Here is a 20,087-nt window from a genome sequence, read left to right as displayed (position 1 = left end):
TCTTTTCTTTTTACTGCAATAGGGAGAAATCTGTGGTTTGCTATGCTGCAATTTAGTAATCACTAGTTTGAACCGTCTTTGATCTGTCAAATTATCTCCTTGAGTATGAACATACATGTAAATTTACTAAAATTTGCTATTAGTCTATTATTTAAAATAATATAAAATATGCTCTTTTCACAGTTTCTTACTATACTTTTTCTTTGACCTGGGCAGGTGTCTGGTGCTAGAGCTGACCGTACGGATGCTGAGAGACTAAATGAAAAACTGAATTCTTTGCTACAAGAAAAACAGGCAAGACAAGTTGGTATCTGTCCAATGAGAAGAGAACTCTACTCTCAATGTTTTGGTCAGTCTAAAAACAATACTTCTTTTAACTAGACACCTATTTAGCATTAATACAAAATTATGTACCAGAAATCTATAGGGAACTAGTTGATTATCAATACAGTTGGAGAGCCTCTGCATTGCTGTTGGAGTTAGGGGGAATACCAACTGGGCTGAGACATTAATGGGAATGTGGATTGAGGAGGTCGGTATGCTAGGGTGGTATGTGCAGTTCTGTAAAGCCACTATGCCATGGTGTTGTAGTGGTTGGTGCATCTGCCTAGTGAGCAACAGATCTGGATTTGAATCCTGGCTTGGTACAAATTTTCATTCACCATTCCAGTCTGCATATATACATCATAGATGTCTGAGACCTGAAAGGTCTCTGGAAGCATATAAACTAGCTGTAAACTTTGTTCAAAGAGGATTGAAAGCCCCAATGGTACCAACCAACCACTGTCACCCTCAGCCGATAGCCATAACTGGATAGGAATATATAGGGGCATGTGATCAGCACATTGCTCTCCTGGCCATGTCAGTTTTTGTTGCCAGAACTGCTTTATCTAAGTGAGGTACCTCAAGAATTGGCCTCATGAGGGCTGAGTGCACCTCATTGCCAACAGTGCATGGTAGACCCCGACAGTCTCCCATCTAAGTGCTAACCAAGCCTGACAGAGCTTTAATGTCGGTGATCTGACGGGAACTGATGTTACCACTGTGCCATAGCCATCAGCTCTCTGAACCATATAGTTTCCTTTCATTTGAAACTCATCTCATTTCGCTTTTTATGCAGTTTTTTGCCCCACGGCAGGTAGAAACTGATGCCATTTTACCTTTTAGATGGTTGTTGGTGCAAGGACAATTAAATATTGGTATCATTTTGCTTTTTATATGGTTTTTGGCCTCAGGACACTTAAAAGCCGATTTTTCCCATCTGATGTGGTACAGCATTGCCATGATGGGTGGGCTTACCTAACAAACATTGCCATGACTGTTGACTGTTTAACTTGTGGAGTCATGCACATTGAACAGTAAGGATGGTGTAATGTGCAACTCAAAGCGTAGCTGTTGTATTGCGATTCTTCTGTCATTTGTAGCCAACGCCATTTATTGTAAGATGCTTGCAGTGCCATCTAGTGATAAAATATTTGTTAAATTTTGTTCCATGTTTTTTCCCCCTGTGTCAGTAATAATCCATTCAAACTTGATGTCATTCTGAGCTGTTCTTCTCTTTGTACAGCATTTTGAAACTGTAAGTTTAATTATGGGCACCCTGTGCACAACCTACATTTCCCTTTATATAAATTTTCCCGAAAAATCTCACTGCTGTCAACTTTGGGTTTTGACCAGCTTTATCTGTACCCAATATTATGTGAGCTTCACTGCTTTTTGAGAATGTTTCAAGCTGCGGCACCTTGTTGTGAATGCTTTGGCAGTTAACTGCTAGGTTTTAATACTTATGCCTGTTAAGGTGCCTTTCTTTTAATCTTACACTGATATTTAAGGGCCTCCAATTGTCTAGACTGGATGGAGGGTTGCCTAATCTAAAAAGCATAGTGTGCACCTCACAGATAGTCAGCTATCTCAGTAGGAGCCTCTGACGTTTAGTGCACACATAACCCATTTATCTGGACCTATAGCTCTGAATCCAGTTGTGCAAATCCAGGAAGTCACGGCCTTGCCTGTTGCAGAACCTGTGCAGTCTTTGGTTCAAGCTTCCCAGTCAACTCATTACCAGAGGGTCACTGTTTGCTCTGGGGAAAATGCTGTAGATTGTGTGCTTCGTTGATACCCTATGAGCAACACTGGTATTCTCAACCTTCTCTGTGATTCACGATTGTGATGGAATGACCCAAGTATGGTCTTGTAGCCCAGATGACAGGCATTGTTTATACATAATCTGCAGTTGGTTACACTCTGTTCCCTCAATGGCTTCCAGAATAGCCTCTCAACTTGTTGAATGAGGCCCCCAAGAATTCCCACTTAGTTCACATGGCGTTCCTTACTATCCCTTACTGCCATTTCTTTAAGAGGTGCCGTTATCCACTGTACATTTATTCCGCTGTCAATTAATAGACCCCTACTCATTGCGTCTGCTACCATTTGACATGGGGCTTAGCACTTTTCCCAACAGGAAAAATGAATCGCACTGGCTCAATTTCGGTTTCAGTGGAAGAAAGCTCTTCAAACTTGTTGATTAGGGGGTGGGTGTAACATACTTAGCTTTCCCTGGTCCCTGTCTCACCTGTACAGACCTATCATTGACACTCCTCTCACAGTCAAGTGTATTTCCTGCAGAAGAGACAGTGTCTACAGGAGAGGATAGTACTTGAGATATCTTTGGTATCGCTAGTACATGACTTAATGATAGCCTTCCCAGCACACACATTCTCAGCAGCTTCCAGGTGATGAAAGTAGTGATGATTTCAAGCTGCTTATGAACAGCAATTAATTCATCCTATCCAGAGAACAGCATACACAGTGGGGCTGCATTATGCCTGGTACAATGTTTTGCAGAACATTAAACAAATAACTCCAAACTGAGCTTGCTGATTATCATTTAATTTGTGGCGTTGATCCACAGATCGATAGGCCAAAACATCATATGTGTATTATGTCTTTGAGTTGATCTTTGTTTTTGTATATTTTTGGGACCTCAGTTCCTGCCTAGTCTTTGACCTGTACGTTTGTCGTGTAATAAAAGTATTGATGATTAGAAGAGAGAACTGTGGTCATTACCTTACCACCTCGATATCCCCTTCAGTGGTGACCCTGAAGTTCGAATAATCCATTGAACCGAGTACAAAGTGACTACTGCGCTGGCTTCCGCATTCCGTGTGGTTCTTTGTCTGCTACACAATGGCCTTCTACAACACGCCACCACCACTCGGTTTTCACCAGCAACAGCAACTAAATTCAAGCACGCCAGCTGTAGTTGGTGCTCGACATGAATTTCCACAGTCCTATAGCCTCGAGAACCCAGGGACCTCGTCAGGTGCAGTGGTTTTGAACATGATGCTAGCAATCCTCGACTCCAGCTTTGTTAGCCCTGAAGTGCTTCAGTTTTCGCCGCACAGCAGTACCAGAAACCACTACACACTGATGCTGAACTTTAATGCAAGTACGGTAAATAGTGGGGAGCATAGTTTTCATAATGTGCAACAACAGGACGCCTTTTGGAATGTGCAAGCCCCACCTGTGTATCACTCCGTGCCAGTTGCACACTACGTGAATGACATTCACCAGCCTGTTATGCTGAGTGTTCATCAGTGCAGTAATATGAGCGCATCAGGTTCCACCAAGCTCATCAGTGACTCTGTGACGGACAATTTCGCTGCAGATGTGGAGGGCCAATTGCATAATAACCTGTCGAGCAACCACCGTGACTTCTTTGACCTTCCGCCGCAACAACCGGTCCCGCTTCGCTCCACGCTGAGCTTCCTGCTAATGGATTTGACTTCCCCTCCAGCTACTATGAACACAGCCGGCATGTCTGCTTCCTATCTACCGCCCTCACAATGCAAAATTAACTTTGACTTGCCTACTGCTGCATCCACGAGCAGCTGCCCGCATTCTTCGACCACCAGTTCGTTGAATCTACCTAAACTTTCGACATTCAAACCTGCCCACCCAGAATTCTGGTTCAACCTGGTCAAGCAAACTTTCAGTGTCTGTGCAGTTGATGACAACGCCTGTTTCACATCCCTCATGAACCACCTCCACAATCGTGTCAATTTAATTTATGACCTGGTTAAGTCACTTCCTCCGAACGAGAAGTATGCTACAGCTGAACAACCAATACTGACACATGTCTCCAAGACAAGAAGAGAAAACATTCGACAGATCATCTATGAAGAACGCCTCAGTGACAGACCTCCATCCCAGCTGTGGCAATGCCTTCAACTTCTCGTCAGTGAATGCGACATGCCAGACGCCACGCTCACTGAGATTTGGACAGAAAAGCTGGCCCTGCCTGTCCAAATGGCCATCTCCACCTAAGAAGATAGACCAAATAGCGAACGCTTGTGCGCCACCGACCGAGCTTACTTCGCTCTACTATGTGAATGCCGTGCCCAGCAGTCCGGCAGCTACGCCAGTTTCCAACCACAACCAGGGCCCCAACGTGGACCCCCCACTAAACCTAAGTCTGTCAGACACACAGCACTACCGGCACCTTCACATCCTCACAACAACAGCACATCTGACTCCACAGAAGATTCCGGGCCGCCGCCGTCTGATCACTTGCAGGAGCAGATGTCCACCCATAAATACTGTTTCTTCCATGCAAAATTCGGGGAACAAGCACGCAATTGTAAACCACCGTGCTCCTACCCAAACTTCAACCGCAGGTAGGTTGTGGCGCCACCTCCTGCAACATAAACGACAGACGTCGTCCCACGCTCTATTTGGTGTCCAACACTAATGCTTCAAATAGACGAGTCTACGTCCATGACTTCAACTCTGGCACAAACTTTCTCATCGACACGGGTGCAGATGTTTCCCTACTTCCATCTCGTTTTGCTACCGAAAAGATCCAACTACACAGAACTGTCCTACGTGCAGTAAACTCATCTAGTTTGTTGTGCTTAGGTTCTACTTCATATGCAGTTTCGCTCTCGCCTGAGTGCAACCTGAAGTGGTCCTTCCTGGTGGCGGACATCGACAATACCATTTTGGGCATCAGCTTTCTATGACACCACAAACGGTGGCCTGACCTCGTCAAGAATACAGTGTTCTACCACCCTATCCAGGAACACATCCTGTGTGCTTCATTGAGTGTCAATACTATTGCTAAACATGTCCACATGGCTAAGAAGTGTAGTAACCCCTCCTCCAAGCTCTTGTCATGGGCCATTAAGTGGCTCACAGAGCATGTCGAGTCTACACACCTACACTTGGAACAACTTGAGCTACGCCGTTGCCTCAATGACTTGAGTAACGAGTTATCTTCGGCACAGCAGCAGCTTGCAGCAGACGACGCCTCGGCAACACACAAGGTTAGTTGGTGCCACTACAGTGTTCTCACGCCCGAGTGCATTTGTGACCGTGTGCCACATAAACTGTACAGTGTCTGTGCCCCCGCCAGCTCTAACTGTGTTAATTCTAGCGCACATTTATCCCCCTCCTCACTTGGGCAGCTAACTTCCCAAGTGCAGGTTAATGTTTTTGATTTACTTCCATCAGCTGTTCATTCGCGCTCGCTACCGCCACCAAGCTCGACAGTGGCACCTTCGGTTACTAATAAACAGTGTACCAACCTTGTTTCGCGTAGCTCACTTGTTTGTCACTCCCAGCCACCCAACAGTTGGCACTTATACAAACTTTTGCCATCCGTGCCACAACCCAGCCTATCGGGCGCCGCACACACTATACCACAGACAGTCACCTCGGGTAACACATCGCACGTTTCTGTGGTTGCATACGACACCGCCCACAAACTTCGCTTGCAAGACAGGCCGCCAATCTCTTGCCGACCACGCCATCTCAAACCAGAACTCATAAAAGTGGCTCACGAACAAATAGACGATCTCTTAACATCCGGCATCATTGAACCATCTGCCGGCTGCTGGGCCTCGCCTATCCACTTTGTCACAAAAAGCGACGGCACCTGGCGTATGGTTGGCGACTATACTGAGTTGAACTCTTGTACTATCATAGACAAGTAACCGGTTCATAACGTCACAGATTTTAACCATGCTCTTGCAGGCGCCAAATATTTCTCGTTAGTGGACTGTAGGAGGGCCTATCATCAAATTCTGATGGCACCAGAGGGTATTGAAAAGACAGCTGTTACAACACCTTTCGGCCTTTTCCAGTACTGTTCATGCCCTTTGGCCTCCACAATGCTGCACAAACTTGGCAGAGATTCATAAACAAGGTGTTGTTTCATCTGGATTTTTGTTTCGTTTACTTGGACAACATTCTTATTTTCAGTCCTGCTTTGCAAAAGAACAACGAACATTTGTAGATTGTTAAAGACACTCTTATCGCTGCCAGTGTTGACCTGAATAATAAGAAGCTCCAGTTGCATCAGACTTCGGTAAGATTCTTAGTCTACATCATGTCAGCTAAGGGCCTCACTCCTCCCAAGGATAAAATCACACCTTTTTTGGATTTGCCATGCCCTCACTTGTTTAAGAAGCTGTGCAGGTTCATTAGAACAGTTAACTGTCATAGGAAGCACTTGCCAGCCGCAGCCGAGGTTGAGGCTCCCCTAACAGACGCCCTTGCTGGCAAAAATACGACCGGTATCCACCCAGTGCCCTGGACCCCTGCCATGGAACAAGCTTTTGACATACTGAAGAACCTACTAGCAAATGCAGTGACTGTTACCCACCCGCATCTGGACACTACATTTTTTATTACCGCAGATGCCAGTGATACCGCAGTAGGCGCTGTCCTCAGCCAAACTGTCGGAGATACTGCCTTACCTTTGCAGTTCTTTTCTAAGAAGCTCAATGGCACTCAAAAAAAGTACTCAGCCTTTGAAAGGGAGCTCTTGGCAGTTTACGAGGCTGTAAAACACTTTGGTGCCGAGGTTGAGGGTAAGGACTTCTACATTTTAACTGACCATAAACCTTTGGTTGCTGCTGTAAAGAACCCCCCAACTGACCCTCCATCTAGATGCTTCCGTTATCTGGACTTTATATTGCAATTTACCTCTGACATATGATACATGAAGGGTGCAGATAATGTGGTCGCAGATTTTTTGTCTCGTGTCGGCTCTCTCACAACTCTGATAGATCTCTCTAACTTGCCTCAGCTGCAGTCTGGCGACACGGACACTATGGACTTTATTTCCGATCACAGCTTGTCACTCAAACCTGTGCGATCCACCTTTCCCGGTGTCTTAGGAGAGGTTTGGTGTGACGAATCAACTGATACGCTGTGTCCCTTCATACCTCTACAGAGACAAGTGTTTGACAAATTACACAACCTAGTTCATCCAGGTGTGAGAGCCTCTAGCAGACTTACTTCAGAGTGACATGTATCACGACTGCCAAGCCTGGGCCCATGCTGCATTCCGTGCCAATGAAATAAAGTTTCGCGGCACACATCTCCCCCTCTAAGCAGCTTCACCGCTCCTCCCAGTCACTTCCAGCACATGCACATCAACTTGGTGGGCCCCCTCACCCCCTCTGAGGGTTATGGATACGTGCTATCTATTATAGACAGAACCTCTCATTGGGTGGAAACTGCCCCACTACCCAATATTACATCCAAATCAGTGGCACGATCCTTCATAGACACTTGGATTTCACACTTTGGCTGCCCTGTTTACTTGACGACCGACCAAGGCCATCAATTTGAGTCTGCCTTGTTTTCTGAACTATGTAGGCTGTGCGACATCAAGAAAATTCATTCAACAGCATACCACCCCCAAAGCAATGACGTTGTGGAACATTGGCATAGGACCTTTAAGATGGCCCTACGTTGCCATGGCCTCCTTTGGACGAAAGTCCTGCAATTCGTCTTACTCGGTTTGCAGACCACTTTCGAGGAAGACCGTAAAGACTCAGTGGCTGAGTTCGTCTACGGCCAGTCCCTCACACTGCCAGGCGAACTTGTTGCTCCTACTCCTGTCAAAACTGCCATCCTTGGTAGAACGGGTGAGATTACACTTTAACAAGCTACAACGCCTGCCCCCTTCCACCAACACTCCGCCGCACACATATGTTCCCAAGGCGCTCGACACTTTCAAATTTGTGTTCCATTGCGACGACACGGTAAAAGCCTCGTTACAGCCCCCTGACACAGGCCCGTACAGAGTTGTAAAACAAACGAGTAACACGATGGACATCGTAATTAAGGGCTCAGTAACTACGGTCACCCTCAACCGGGTGAAACCTGCTCATATCGTGTTTTCCCCTACCTCACCCACTGTTGAAGAGACCACGCTCTCTGGCCACCCTCGGCCTTCATCCTCTGCTCATGATTTGAGTAAACTCACTCCTTCACCAGCCCGGTCAACAAGCCCACACTCATTCCGGGGTTTTCTGCCTCCCGGCTCCCATAGCAGAGGCCCCAGCTCCCAGGGCTCTAATATAACAGTTCCATCTTCGTGCGAGAGCACACCACACCACTCTTCTAACCGGTGCAGCCTGCAGGTTTCCGCCACGCCCACTCAGACCTCACAGTCTGACACTCACCCCTCTACTCACAGCGCACCACCCTCACCGTGCTACAGTTTCCCCACCCCACTGGCTCAGCATACCTCTCCATTAGCAGGCGCCACTTACGAGCTCTCTACCCACGTTCATCCTAATGACATTTGTGGTTTATCTGTCGTCGTTAGTGGTGATACCGCATTAGTGCTGCTTGTGTGTGACAATTCGTGTGACTTGTTAGGTGGTATGTCACAACCTGTAGTGAAGCGTTTCAAAATCTCTCAAAGTGCTACGTGTGGCAACCAACGTGTTTACGTTAGGCCAAGTGGAAAGGTGATCATTAGGTTCCTTGCCGACGACACCCTTGCACACCAGCGCTCCCGCACCGGCCGACGTTCCTTCAAGACTTCAGCATCAGCATTCCAGGATTTGCTCCACGCTCTCCTCCCACACGGCCCGTGCCCCAACCCCCCCTCCCCCCCACCTTTGGATACGTACTACATACGGCACGGGGGGGGGGGGGGGCTATGTGGCGGTGATCCATGGATCGATGGGCCAAAACATCATATGTGTATTATGTCTTCAAGTTTTTTTTTCCGGGACCTCAGTTCCCACCTAGTCTTCGACCTGCACGTTTGTCGTGTAATAGAAGTACTGATGATTAGAAGAGACAACCGTTGTCTTACCTTACCACCTTGATATCTCCTTCAAATTTATAGACCTGATTCATTACAAATATTACCAGTGGACTTTTAGAACTGAAGTGATTAACAGCCAAAACAAAATGTCTCCTTTGACAACAGAAAAACTGGGTACAAGATTTACTGTGTCATTGAAATGTATTCCAGTTTATCGTCGTTAGCAAATTCGACAATAGCATTAATCTATGACAATTACAGACAATATGCACTGCTGGTAAAAGAGAAAACTAATGTGACATGACATATTTGTTATTTGCAGCAGTTGTAAATCACACACTGATTTCGTTCCCATACACACTTCTAGTGATGCACTAGTATTTGTTCCTGACAATTAGTCAAAATCATATCAAGGTTGGTTGAAATTACTCAATACGTTCCAGACTTATACTGAAAAACACACACACAATAACATCATTAATATTGGTACATTGAAGTTCATTGTTGAAAGCATATAATGCAAGTAAGTTACCTACTCACCTTATAATTCAGGTTTTGAATGGTTCACAGACACACAAAAAATATTGAAAATTTTGTCCCAGGACATGTACATGGCTGAAACATTTTAATATTTTGGAAACTACATAATGGTTTGAAAAACTGCTAGATTGTTAGATTGTGTTGATTTGGATGAGCTATTTGTTTTCACAGTAATTTGGTTTATAAAGTATGTGGTGGGTTAATAAAATGTTGAAGTTCATGGAACCATTTGGTATTGTATACATGCATTAGGAATTACCAATTTACAAGTACATTTGCCATATTGAAAAGTATTGTAATTTTAGCAGATTCTTAATTATTTGCTTGGTGAATTAATATAGGGTGTCATTTAGCCCAGAAAAAGTAAGACAGCAAAAGGATAGCGACAAACTTGTGAATCAAACAAGCATACTGGCACAAAAGGCAACAGTAGTTTTGGGCACGTCCAGAGTTTTATAGCAACTATCTCTCAAGTTACTTTCAGGAAACTGAAATAGTTTACTATAAAGAATGGTCCAGAGTTTTCAAATATCTGTATGATCGCAAAGAACAGGTAACCTCAGAGCAAATTTTAAAGGACAGGAAGCTCTACATTAAATACCAAGAAATGTACAGGGTGAAAATTATTGACTATATGAAAAAAATCTAAATTAGTTACAAACTATGGCGTGCACACACTGTATTCTACATAATATGATTTATGTTATGACTTGTTTGATATGCCTGTCATCATTGGCGATGATGTGGTGTAGACAAATAGTAAAATTCTGCATGACCCACTGAAGTGTCAGAACATCGATGCTGTCAATGACCTTCTGAATTGCTGCTTTCAGCTCAGCAATGGTTTTGGGGTTATTGCTGTAAACCTTGACTTTAATATAGCCCTACAAAACGGACTCACATGTGTTCAGATCCGGAGAAAATGGCGGCCAATTGACGCCCATGCCAGTGGCCTCTGGGTACCACAGAACCAGAATGCTGTCCCCAAAGTACTCCCCCAGGACATCAAACACTTTTGGGATACAATAAGGTCGAGCTCTGTCTTGCATGAACCACGTCTTGTCAAAATCAGGGTCACTATGGATAATGGGAATTAAATCATCTATCAAAACCTTCACATATCTTTCAGTAGCCACTGTACCATCAAGAAATATCGCACTAATTAGTCCGTGACTGGATATTGCACACCACAGTCACCCATTGAGGGTGAAAAGAGTTCTCACTTGTGAAATGCAGATTCTCAGTCCCCCATATGCGCCAGTTTTGCTTATTGACAAACCTATCCAAATGAAAGTGAGCTTTGTCACTAAACCAAACCATACTAATTCCCATCATGCCCTGCAGCCAACCACGCTGTTTGAATATCGTAACACAAACTATGCAGAAGTTATGACGATTTTATTTCATGTGGTTCAATAATTGTCACCCTGTATGGCAACAATATAAGTACCTTCAATTACAATCTGACATAAGAAGGCTGGACTGAAATTCAAAGTGACAAGAGCAGTGTAAACAGTTTTAGATTCTTCATAAGCAAATATTGTGAATGTATTATGGAGGACTTCAATATCAAAAGTAAGTAGCTGGCAAATAAAGGTAAATAAAGATAATAGCACGCATTTCATATGGTTCTATAAGAAATACATAAGAATCTACACCAAAGTCATAAAATATGCAAAGAAAATGACTATTGAATAGGACATTATCAACTCAGTGTGGATAATCATAAATTCAGAAACAGGAAATAAAAATATAAAAATAATATTACCAAGGAAATCAGATCAGACAATTCGTTATAAAAAACACTGAAAATATAGCCAAAATATTTAATGACTACTTTTTAAATGTATGCAAAAATCTAATGAAGAATATGATAACTCCAACAGACTAAGAATGCTTTAGCAGAGAAAAGATGTCCACTACAAAGATCTGTATATCTGTATCCTACAAGTGAGGAAGAAGTAATGAAAATCATAAGTAAGTTGAAAAATACTAAGACCAGGAAATCTGTGGTATCTCAAATAGGTTTATTACACTGTCATCTAAATTCACCTTCAAACCATTGACTGACATGATGGCATGATGACTGACAGAAGGACTGTACACAGAGAGCTTAAAAATTGCTAGAATACTACCACTGTACAAAAAGGTGTCTAAAGAACCTGAAAACTACAGACCTGTTAGTACTAAATCAGTAATACCTAAAATCTTCAAACAGATTCTTCATAACAGATTAATAAGCTTGGTTACATCACAGAATACCCTAGCCAGAAGCCAACATGGGATCCAAAATAAAAAGTTCACTACTTCAACAACACAAGAATTTGTGAATCATGCACTGCGAATACTGGACAGGGGAGAATCATTTATAACCCTGGAACATCCATTTTAGATGGCTCATTAGTAATTATAACTGATATCACACAGAACCTGTATTTAAAAGGACTCATGACCTGTCGTCACAGCTTCATATCAGTGCACACACCACTGAAGGATGAAAATTTCATTCTGGAATCATCCCACAGGCTGTGGTTATGTCATATATCCTTCCTTCCAGGAGTGCTGGTCCTGTGAGTGATGCAGAGGACTTCTGTGAAGTTTGGAAGAAGTGAGCTGAGCTTCTGACAGAAGTAAAGCTTTGAGGACGAGTTATGAGATGTGCTGGGGTGAGGTCAGTCAGTAGAGCACTTGTCTGCAAAAGGAGGTCATGAGTGCAAGTCTCAGTCCGGTACACAGTTTTAATCTGTCAGGAAGTTTCATATCGGCACACATTCTGCTGCAGAGTAAAAATTTCACACTGGGAACAACTCTCAGACTGTGGTTAAGCCATGTCTCTACATACAAGAATTAATCATAAGCAAATATGTATAGCCACAATCTCAAACAAGTTATCATAATAGCTGAAAGAGTCAGCTATGGACACTTGATTATCTTGAATTACAATCTCAGGTACAGTCAGAATTACAACTTATTTTATTAACATCTGATTATACAAATGGGCCAGAATGCTGAATCCTCTATTCACACACACCTTGTAAATACAGCATTGTGTAACCCTGACAGTCCCTTTCTCCCAAATCATTCAACCATTAATAAAGATGAAAGTCATTTAAATATGGCACAACATTGTAAATTCTAAGAACACTGTTGACAAAAGCATATAAAGATATTCAGTATAAAATTTTGTATTTGTGGGGATCCACAGCCTCCAGATGCTCAATAAACATAAATGTGGTCTGTAGTAGACTATAATGTGATTTTTATTAAGTGTGTGATTAGCTAATTTTGACTACTTGTCATCATCAAGCACCTTTGCTTGTAAGAAATTTGTGCAGTAATATTTTATCTTAATGTGAGGTGTATAAATTGTTATTTATACACGGCGATGTATGCAGACAATGTAGTGCTTTTCCATGTTGGTTTTACAGGTGCTTGGCAATGACAAGTAGTTGAAATTAGCTAATTGCACACTTACATAAAGACCACATTATAGCCTACTATGGACCACGTTTACGTTTATATTCAGTATAAGCAGACACATAATATAAGTGAAAGGCAAGCTTTCACCTTTAGTGGACTGATGTGTGGAGCACAAAAAGAGCATTCGCAATAGCTTTCCACTCTTTGAGAGCTAGTGCGAATGCTCTTTCCTGTTACCCGTTTCTGTGTTCCCTGGATTGATCTGCTATAGGTGATTGGTTTTGTTTCCCTTATTTTATGTAGTGCTCCATCCAGGAATTTCCATTATTGATGGTGTTATTTTTATTAATATTAATGTTGACTCCAAAATAATTTTTTGTTGGCAATAAAAGGGATTTAAAGTGTTATAAATGTGTTATTATGGTCAAATGTCTAGAAAGCTGTCTAAAAGGTATTCTCATGTAGACACCACACATTATTCTTTTTAAAATGTTCTTTGCAGCAACCATGTTGTTGTTAAGTTATGAGTTACTTCAGAATATGACAACCAAAGACATTAGTGAAGGAAAACAGGACAAGTAAGCAACTATTTGACATTGTAATTTCCAAAATCTGAGCTGATGGTATGTGAAGTTACACACAGACACAAGCAGACATATTTAAAGGCAAAGAGTATGGGCAGAGATGTAAGTCAAGGCGGAAGTGTGGAGGCAAAGATGTTGTTGAGCAACTACCCTCCCGACCTGGTACAGAAGCAAATAACCAGAGCCACTTCCTCATCCCCTCAAACCCAGAAGCTCTCACAGAAGAACCCTAAAAGTGCCCCACTTGTGACAGGATACTCCCCGGGACTGGATCAGACTCTGAATGTGGCTCTCCAGCAGGGATACGACTTCCTAAAATCCTGCCGCGAAATGAGATCCATCCTTCATGAAATCCTCCCCATTCCACCAAGAGTGTCTTTCCGCCGTCCACCTAACCTTCGTAACCTCTTGGTTCATCCCTATGAAATCCCCAAACCACTTTCCCTACCCTCTGGCTCCTACCCTTGTAACTGCCCCCGGTGTAAAACCTGTCCTATGCACCCTCCCACCACCACCTACTCCAGTTCTGTAACCTGGAAGGTGTACACGATCAAAGGCAAGCCACGTGTGAAAGCACCCATGTGATTTACCAACTGACTTGCCTACACTGTGACGCTTTCTATGTGGGAATGACCAGCAACAAACTGTCCATTCACATGAATGGACACAGGCAGACAGTGTTTGTTGGTAATGAGGATCACCCTGTGGCTAAACATGCCTTGGTGCACGGCCAGCACATCTTGGCACAGTGTTACACTGTCCGAGTTATCTGGATACTTCCCACCAACACCAACCTATCCGAACTCCGGCGATGGGAACTTGCCCTTCAATATATCCTCTCTTCTCGTTATCCACCAGGCCTCAATCTCCGCTAATTTCAAGTTGCCGCCACTCATACCTCACCTGTCATTCAACATCATCTTTGCCTCCACACTTCCGCCTTGACTTACATCTCTGCTTTTCCTTCCCTCTTTCCTGACGAAGAAGCCGCCGGTTGCGAAAGCTCGAAATTCTGTGTGTGTGTTTGTGTGTTTTATTCATTGTGCCTATCTACCGGCGCTTTCCTGCTTGGTAAGTCTTGGAATCTTTGTTTTTAATATATTTTTCCCATGTGGAAGTTTATTTCTATTTTATTTATATATATCTAAGAATTTAGAATAATTTGTTTCATTTATTTATTTACCCTCAAGCATTGTTTTTAAATGAGTGGTCAGACCTTATGCAGTATTCAACAGCTTGTATTATACACTGAAACGTTGGTTTCTCCAGTATATCTGTTTAAATTATGATGCAGTACAATACTCAGAAAACATTTTATGTCAAAGACTCTGGCCGTGGAAAACTACACAAGTGTATTAGCATGTACTATGTTTTACCTAACAAGGGAATGGTCTAATAACACATGTCAAAACCTAACCTGATTTTTTTTACTCAGGAAGAAGACACTAAATGAAATGCACATCCAAAATTTTAGCTGCTAAGAGGCACTGCAAGTATTTTGTAAAAAAATGTAGAAGTTACACATTTTTGCCTTTTGAAGAACAGCTTATAACAGCAGTTGGTACAGCCCTGCCTGCCTGGCACGTGACTCGGCAAATCACTCACACAGGCTGTGTAGCAGAATTATCCAGAGTTCACAGACATCAATTTTAAGCACCTAAAGCCTGGTTTACAAAGGAGAGAATGGAAGCGAACATGTGCAAATGAGCATTTGCAGAAAACTCACTACCATTCGCTTATGTGTGGATAGAATTGTTTATACTAGAGGGAACAGAGGAGAACCTGAGGTAGCGAACATTGCCTATGAATGCTGTGTTATTGGTTTTTAGTTTTTTGAGCTAATATTCATCATACATGATACAACTCTGTCTTATTAGAACCACAATGTGAAACTTTGCTATTGAGTGATTATTACTTTGCATGACGACCACACTGTTCTTGATGGAGTATGCAAAGTGGTGCAGGGAAGGTAGAATTTAAGTGTCTCAATTTGCATGGAAGCGTGACATGCGTGGAGATCATGCACTTTACATGGAATTGCATCTCCATCTCTCCTTAGCACTGGTTCAGAAGTTTCCTTGTATGTCAGCTGCAATTTTTCTGTGGCTTCTCATTACCATTGAGGGGAAATTTATGAACAGAACACTAATTAGCAACATCAAGGATCATCTCAAGAGATGACACAGCTAGCATTTCGACTATGCATGTAAGGTGTAATTGTAATGGCCTTTTTTTTTTTTTTAACAAAAATGGTCTAGTAGTAAAGCACGCGCTATTTAGACAGAACTGGGATGGAGTCAGAAATGGTCCCATCCATTGTTCTGTAATTGTAATGGTCTTTTTTTTAACAAACCTGGTCTAGTAGCAAAGCATGCGCTTTGTGATCGAGAGAGTGAGGGGTCAAATCCTATCCAGACCACAGCTTCTTCACTATGATTTTTAACTGAGCATTCACTCCTAGGCTTAAACTATACAAACATTTTTTGAATAACTTCATATCGACAGTTCATTTCTTGCACTTGTAATTCTGATAAAAATGGCTAGGAAAGAAAATAAAATCATGGCATTGTTTGATGTCACATATGACTTCCATCAATGAGGGCTTGTAATTTGTTGAAACAAAGTGTGTCTTGCAGTACTACATTTTATAACAATTTCTGTAGGCCATTCCTCATAATAATGTTTGATTGTTGTACATTTGGCTATCAGTGAAACAGTTCTTTGTTTATTCCCTGTAGTCACCACAAAAATGTGAAGTGTCTATTGAATGACAAAGAAAAACATTTTTCTTCCACCAGGCACAACAGTCAAAGGAAACATTGATACAGTCAGGCATTTTGCAGTAACCACTACTTTTATTTAGACAGAACTGGGATGGAGTCAGAAATGGTCCCAGCCATTGTTCTGCATACTGCGCTGCGTACCAGGCATACTTGATTAAATTTGTAAAGCATGATGAAGAAAATTGGTAATGCACAAATGACTGGATCTTAAGAATACTGTCCTGCTGATAAACCTGAAATGAGAGAGAGGTCTCGGAAATTATGTTATCCGAAAATCTCTGAAAAATGCTTTCCACTGTTGAAGAAATTCTTTATCGAGAGGTTGAATTCCCTAGTAGTTCCAGGTGGAATCCACATTACATATACAGGTTTTTTCTCATTCTCCACAAAAACAGAGGCATTGTTATGACCAGACCATGAATTCACCAGAAGCAATGAATTAGTTCCTGCAGCTGGTAGGAATATGTTTTGAACGAAATGTTGAAAATGATTCTTTCTCATTTTTCCAGCTTTTGATACGTCAGTTACAAGATTTTTGTGACTAAACAGTCCATTTTTTTTATTTTTAGTCCTAATTTGCCGTGTGGTTCTTGAAGACAGATATACAGGTGTGGAAACAGTAAACCAATCATACTTATCACTGGCATTATTGTATATGAATGTGTCATTGCATTCACTGATTGGTTAACCGACTCCATCTTTTTGCACCCCGAAATGACAGTCCAGTGTGCATGCAGTTCTTTCATGAAACCTGACTGATCAGCTTTATAAATAGCAGTTGCGGGGATAACAGCAAGTTTCATCTTTACGTCAGCTATGAATTTCTCTATAGAACAGTCTATCACTGGCAGCTGCTCTACACGTTTACGTTTATGTAAACTTGGTAGTTTTGCTACTTCCTATTGTGTATGATTTCTTGAACCTGTGTAACCAGGTCAATGAAGCCCGGAAATTAGCAATGTTCATGTCACATGCAATTTGGAGATCCAAGTCTCATAGATCTCCATCAGTAAGGGTGCATAGCTTTTCACGAGCAGTTCTAAAACTTTCGGACAGTTTTTCATTCAGGTGGTTTCAGGTTTCTGTTTGGTGCATATTTCTTATTTCATGTACTTCATTCTTCCATTTGTACTGTTCACGCTCTGATTTTAGAAAACGAAAATGCTTTTGCACACTGTGTGACTTCAAGTGTTTTTTCTCTTCTTCGTTCAACCAATATTTCTCTGCCTTTTCTTTGTCACTGAAAGCTGCTGCAGTGTGTGTTTTTTTAGGCTTGGAAGGTGTTCTTCTTCAGAACTGTTACTGGCACAACTGACATCGTCCGAACCACAATTCATGGAATCATCACAGCTATTTCCTATCTCTTCTAATGTATCCACAATTTCAAATGGAATGTTGATATCATTTGAACGAATGTCAAGGAAATCAACTATCAAATGACACATATGTATATCCTCAGGAGAAGTAGGTGATTTCACCTGGAAATCACGTTCTTCATATTTCATCATTGCTAAATTGAGAATGTTAATTGGATTCCACATTACTGTGAAACTGGAAGAAAAAAAATATTATTAGCAGGAATGCCTTACAAAAGCACAGTGAATGTAATACCTTCCAGTACTGCAAAAAATCAACTGATAATTTGTAATAGCTGTTACTTGAGTGGCTAATTGGAGAGAGTAGTAACTGTGTACTGTAGTGTCAGAGAAACTATCAATGAATGGTAACCTGAAATGCCCTTTACAAAAATTAATTATGATTGGGTTGTGTCATGTTTCCTGCTTAAAAATGTACTGCTGACCTCAGCTGCATGTGTGTCTAGTTGCGCATGCACAGTTGCTACTGCGCCAGTAGGGGTGTACATTTCTACCGCTGCCTGGCGTGCTACGAATTTGACAATTTTCAACTATTTTTTCTAATACTTGCAGTGCCTCTTAGCAGCTAAAATTTTGACGGTGCATTTCTTTCATTGTCTTCTTCCTGTGTAAAAAATTCAGGATAGGTTTTGACATGTCTTATTGGACCAGTCCCTCGTAAATCCAGTTACACTCCATTTTCATGGAAAAAAACACATCAAAAACAGTTTTGCATCACCTCGGTTCTGAGAGTTCCGGAACCTGTACAGAAAATTCTAATAGAGATCAACATAAAAATCATTTCAGCTCTAATTATTACTCATGAAAACCACACATTGCATGTTGTACCACCATACTGCAAGACTTTCGGAGGTGGTGGTCCAGATTCCTGTACACACTAGTACCTCTAAAACCCAATAGCACATCCACTTGCATTGATGCATGCCGGTATTCATCATGGCATACTATCCAAAATTTCAGCAGTGCACTGTTGATCCCGATTGTCCCACTCCTCAAAAGCGATTCGGAGTAGATCCCTCAGAGTGGTTGGTGGGTCATGTCGTCCATAAACAACCCTTTTCAATATATCCTGTGCATGTTCGATAGGGTTCATGTCTGGAGAACGTGCTGGTCACTCTGGTCAAGTGATGTCATTATCCTGAAGGAAGTCATTCACCAGATGTGCACAATGCAAATTGTTGTCCATGAAGATGAATGCCTCATCAGTATGCTGCCTATATGGTTGCACTATTGGTCAGAGGATGGCAGTCACATATCGTACAGTCATTATGGCACTTTCCATGAGAAGCCGTGGCGTACATTGGCTCCACATAATGCCACCTCAAAACAGGAGGGAACTTCCACCTTGCTGCACTCATTAGACAGTGTGTCTAAGGCGTTCAGCCTAACCGGGTTGCCTCCTAACATGTCTCCAACGATTGTCTGGTTGAAGGCATTTGTGACACTCATTGGTGAAGAGAGCTTGATGCCAATCCTGAGTGGTCCATTCAGCATGTTGTTGGGCCCATCTGTACCACGCTGCATGGTGTCATGGTTGCAAAGATGAACCTCATCATGGACTTCAGGAGTGAAGTTGCTCATCATGCAGCCTATTTCGCACAGTTTGAGTTGTAACTTGATGTCCTGTGGCTGCACAAAAATCATTATTCAACATGGTGGCATTGCTGTCAGGGCTCCTCCAAGCCATAATCTGTAGGTAGCGGTCATCTAATGCAGTAGTAGCCCTTGGGCAGCCTGAGCGAGGCATGTCATCAACATTTCCTGTCTCTCTGTATCTCCTCCAAGCCCAGTCAACATCACTTTGGTTCACTCCAAGATGCCTGGACATTTCCCTTTTTGAGTAACAGTGTGGATGCGATCAAACTGTGGTATTGACAGTCCAGGCATGGTTGTTTACATTTTTGGGAGGGTTTAGTGACATCTCTGAACAGTCAAAGGGATTGTGTCTCTGGTACAATATCCACAGTCAACATCTGTCTTCAGCAGTTGTGTGAGCTGGGGTGATGCAAAACTTTTTTTGATGTGTGTATACTAATTTTGAAAAACTTTTATTTATGTTTTCAAATGGTGAAGTCTCTCTATCAGGTTTGATTATAATCTACATCTTCATCGATACTCCACAAGCCACTATAAGATGTGTGATGGAGTGTACCATGTACCACTACTTATCATTTCCTTTCCTGATTCACTTGCAAATAGAGCAAGGGAAAAAAGACTGTCTGTACACCTCCGTATTAGCCCCAGTTTCTTGTATCTTATTGTCATGGTCCTTACATGCAAAGTATGTTAGCGGCAGCAGAATCTGGCAGTC

General features: G+C 42.3%; 1 protein-coding gene across 1 annotated transcript in view; it reads left to right on the top strand.

Annotated features, from left to right (window-relative positions):
* Nucleotides 1-20,087, top strand: part of LOC126336509 (33 kDa inner dynein arm light chain, axonemal-like) — a 129,324-nt gene that overhangs the window by 35,621 nt on the left and 73,616 nt on the right. Inside the window, exon 3 of the mRNA XM_050000287.1 lies at nucleotides 217-349. Coding sequence (XP_049856244.1) covers nucleotides 217-349 — 133 coding nt within the window. The remainder of the gene's footprint in view (nucleotides 1-216; nucleotides 350-20,087) is intronic.

This window comes from Schistocerca gregaria, chromosome 2 (assembly GCF_023897955.1).
Source record: "Schistocerca gregaria isolate iqSchGreg1 chromosome 2, iqSchGreg1.2, whole genome shotgun sequence".
Classification (NCBI taxonomy): Eukaryota; Metazoa; Arthropoda; class Insecta; order Orthoptera; family Acrididae; genus Schistocerca; species Schistocerca gregaria.
This window is presented reverse-complemented; position numbering and strand designations above follow the sequence as displayed.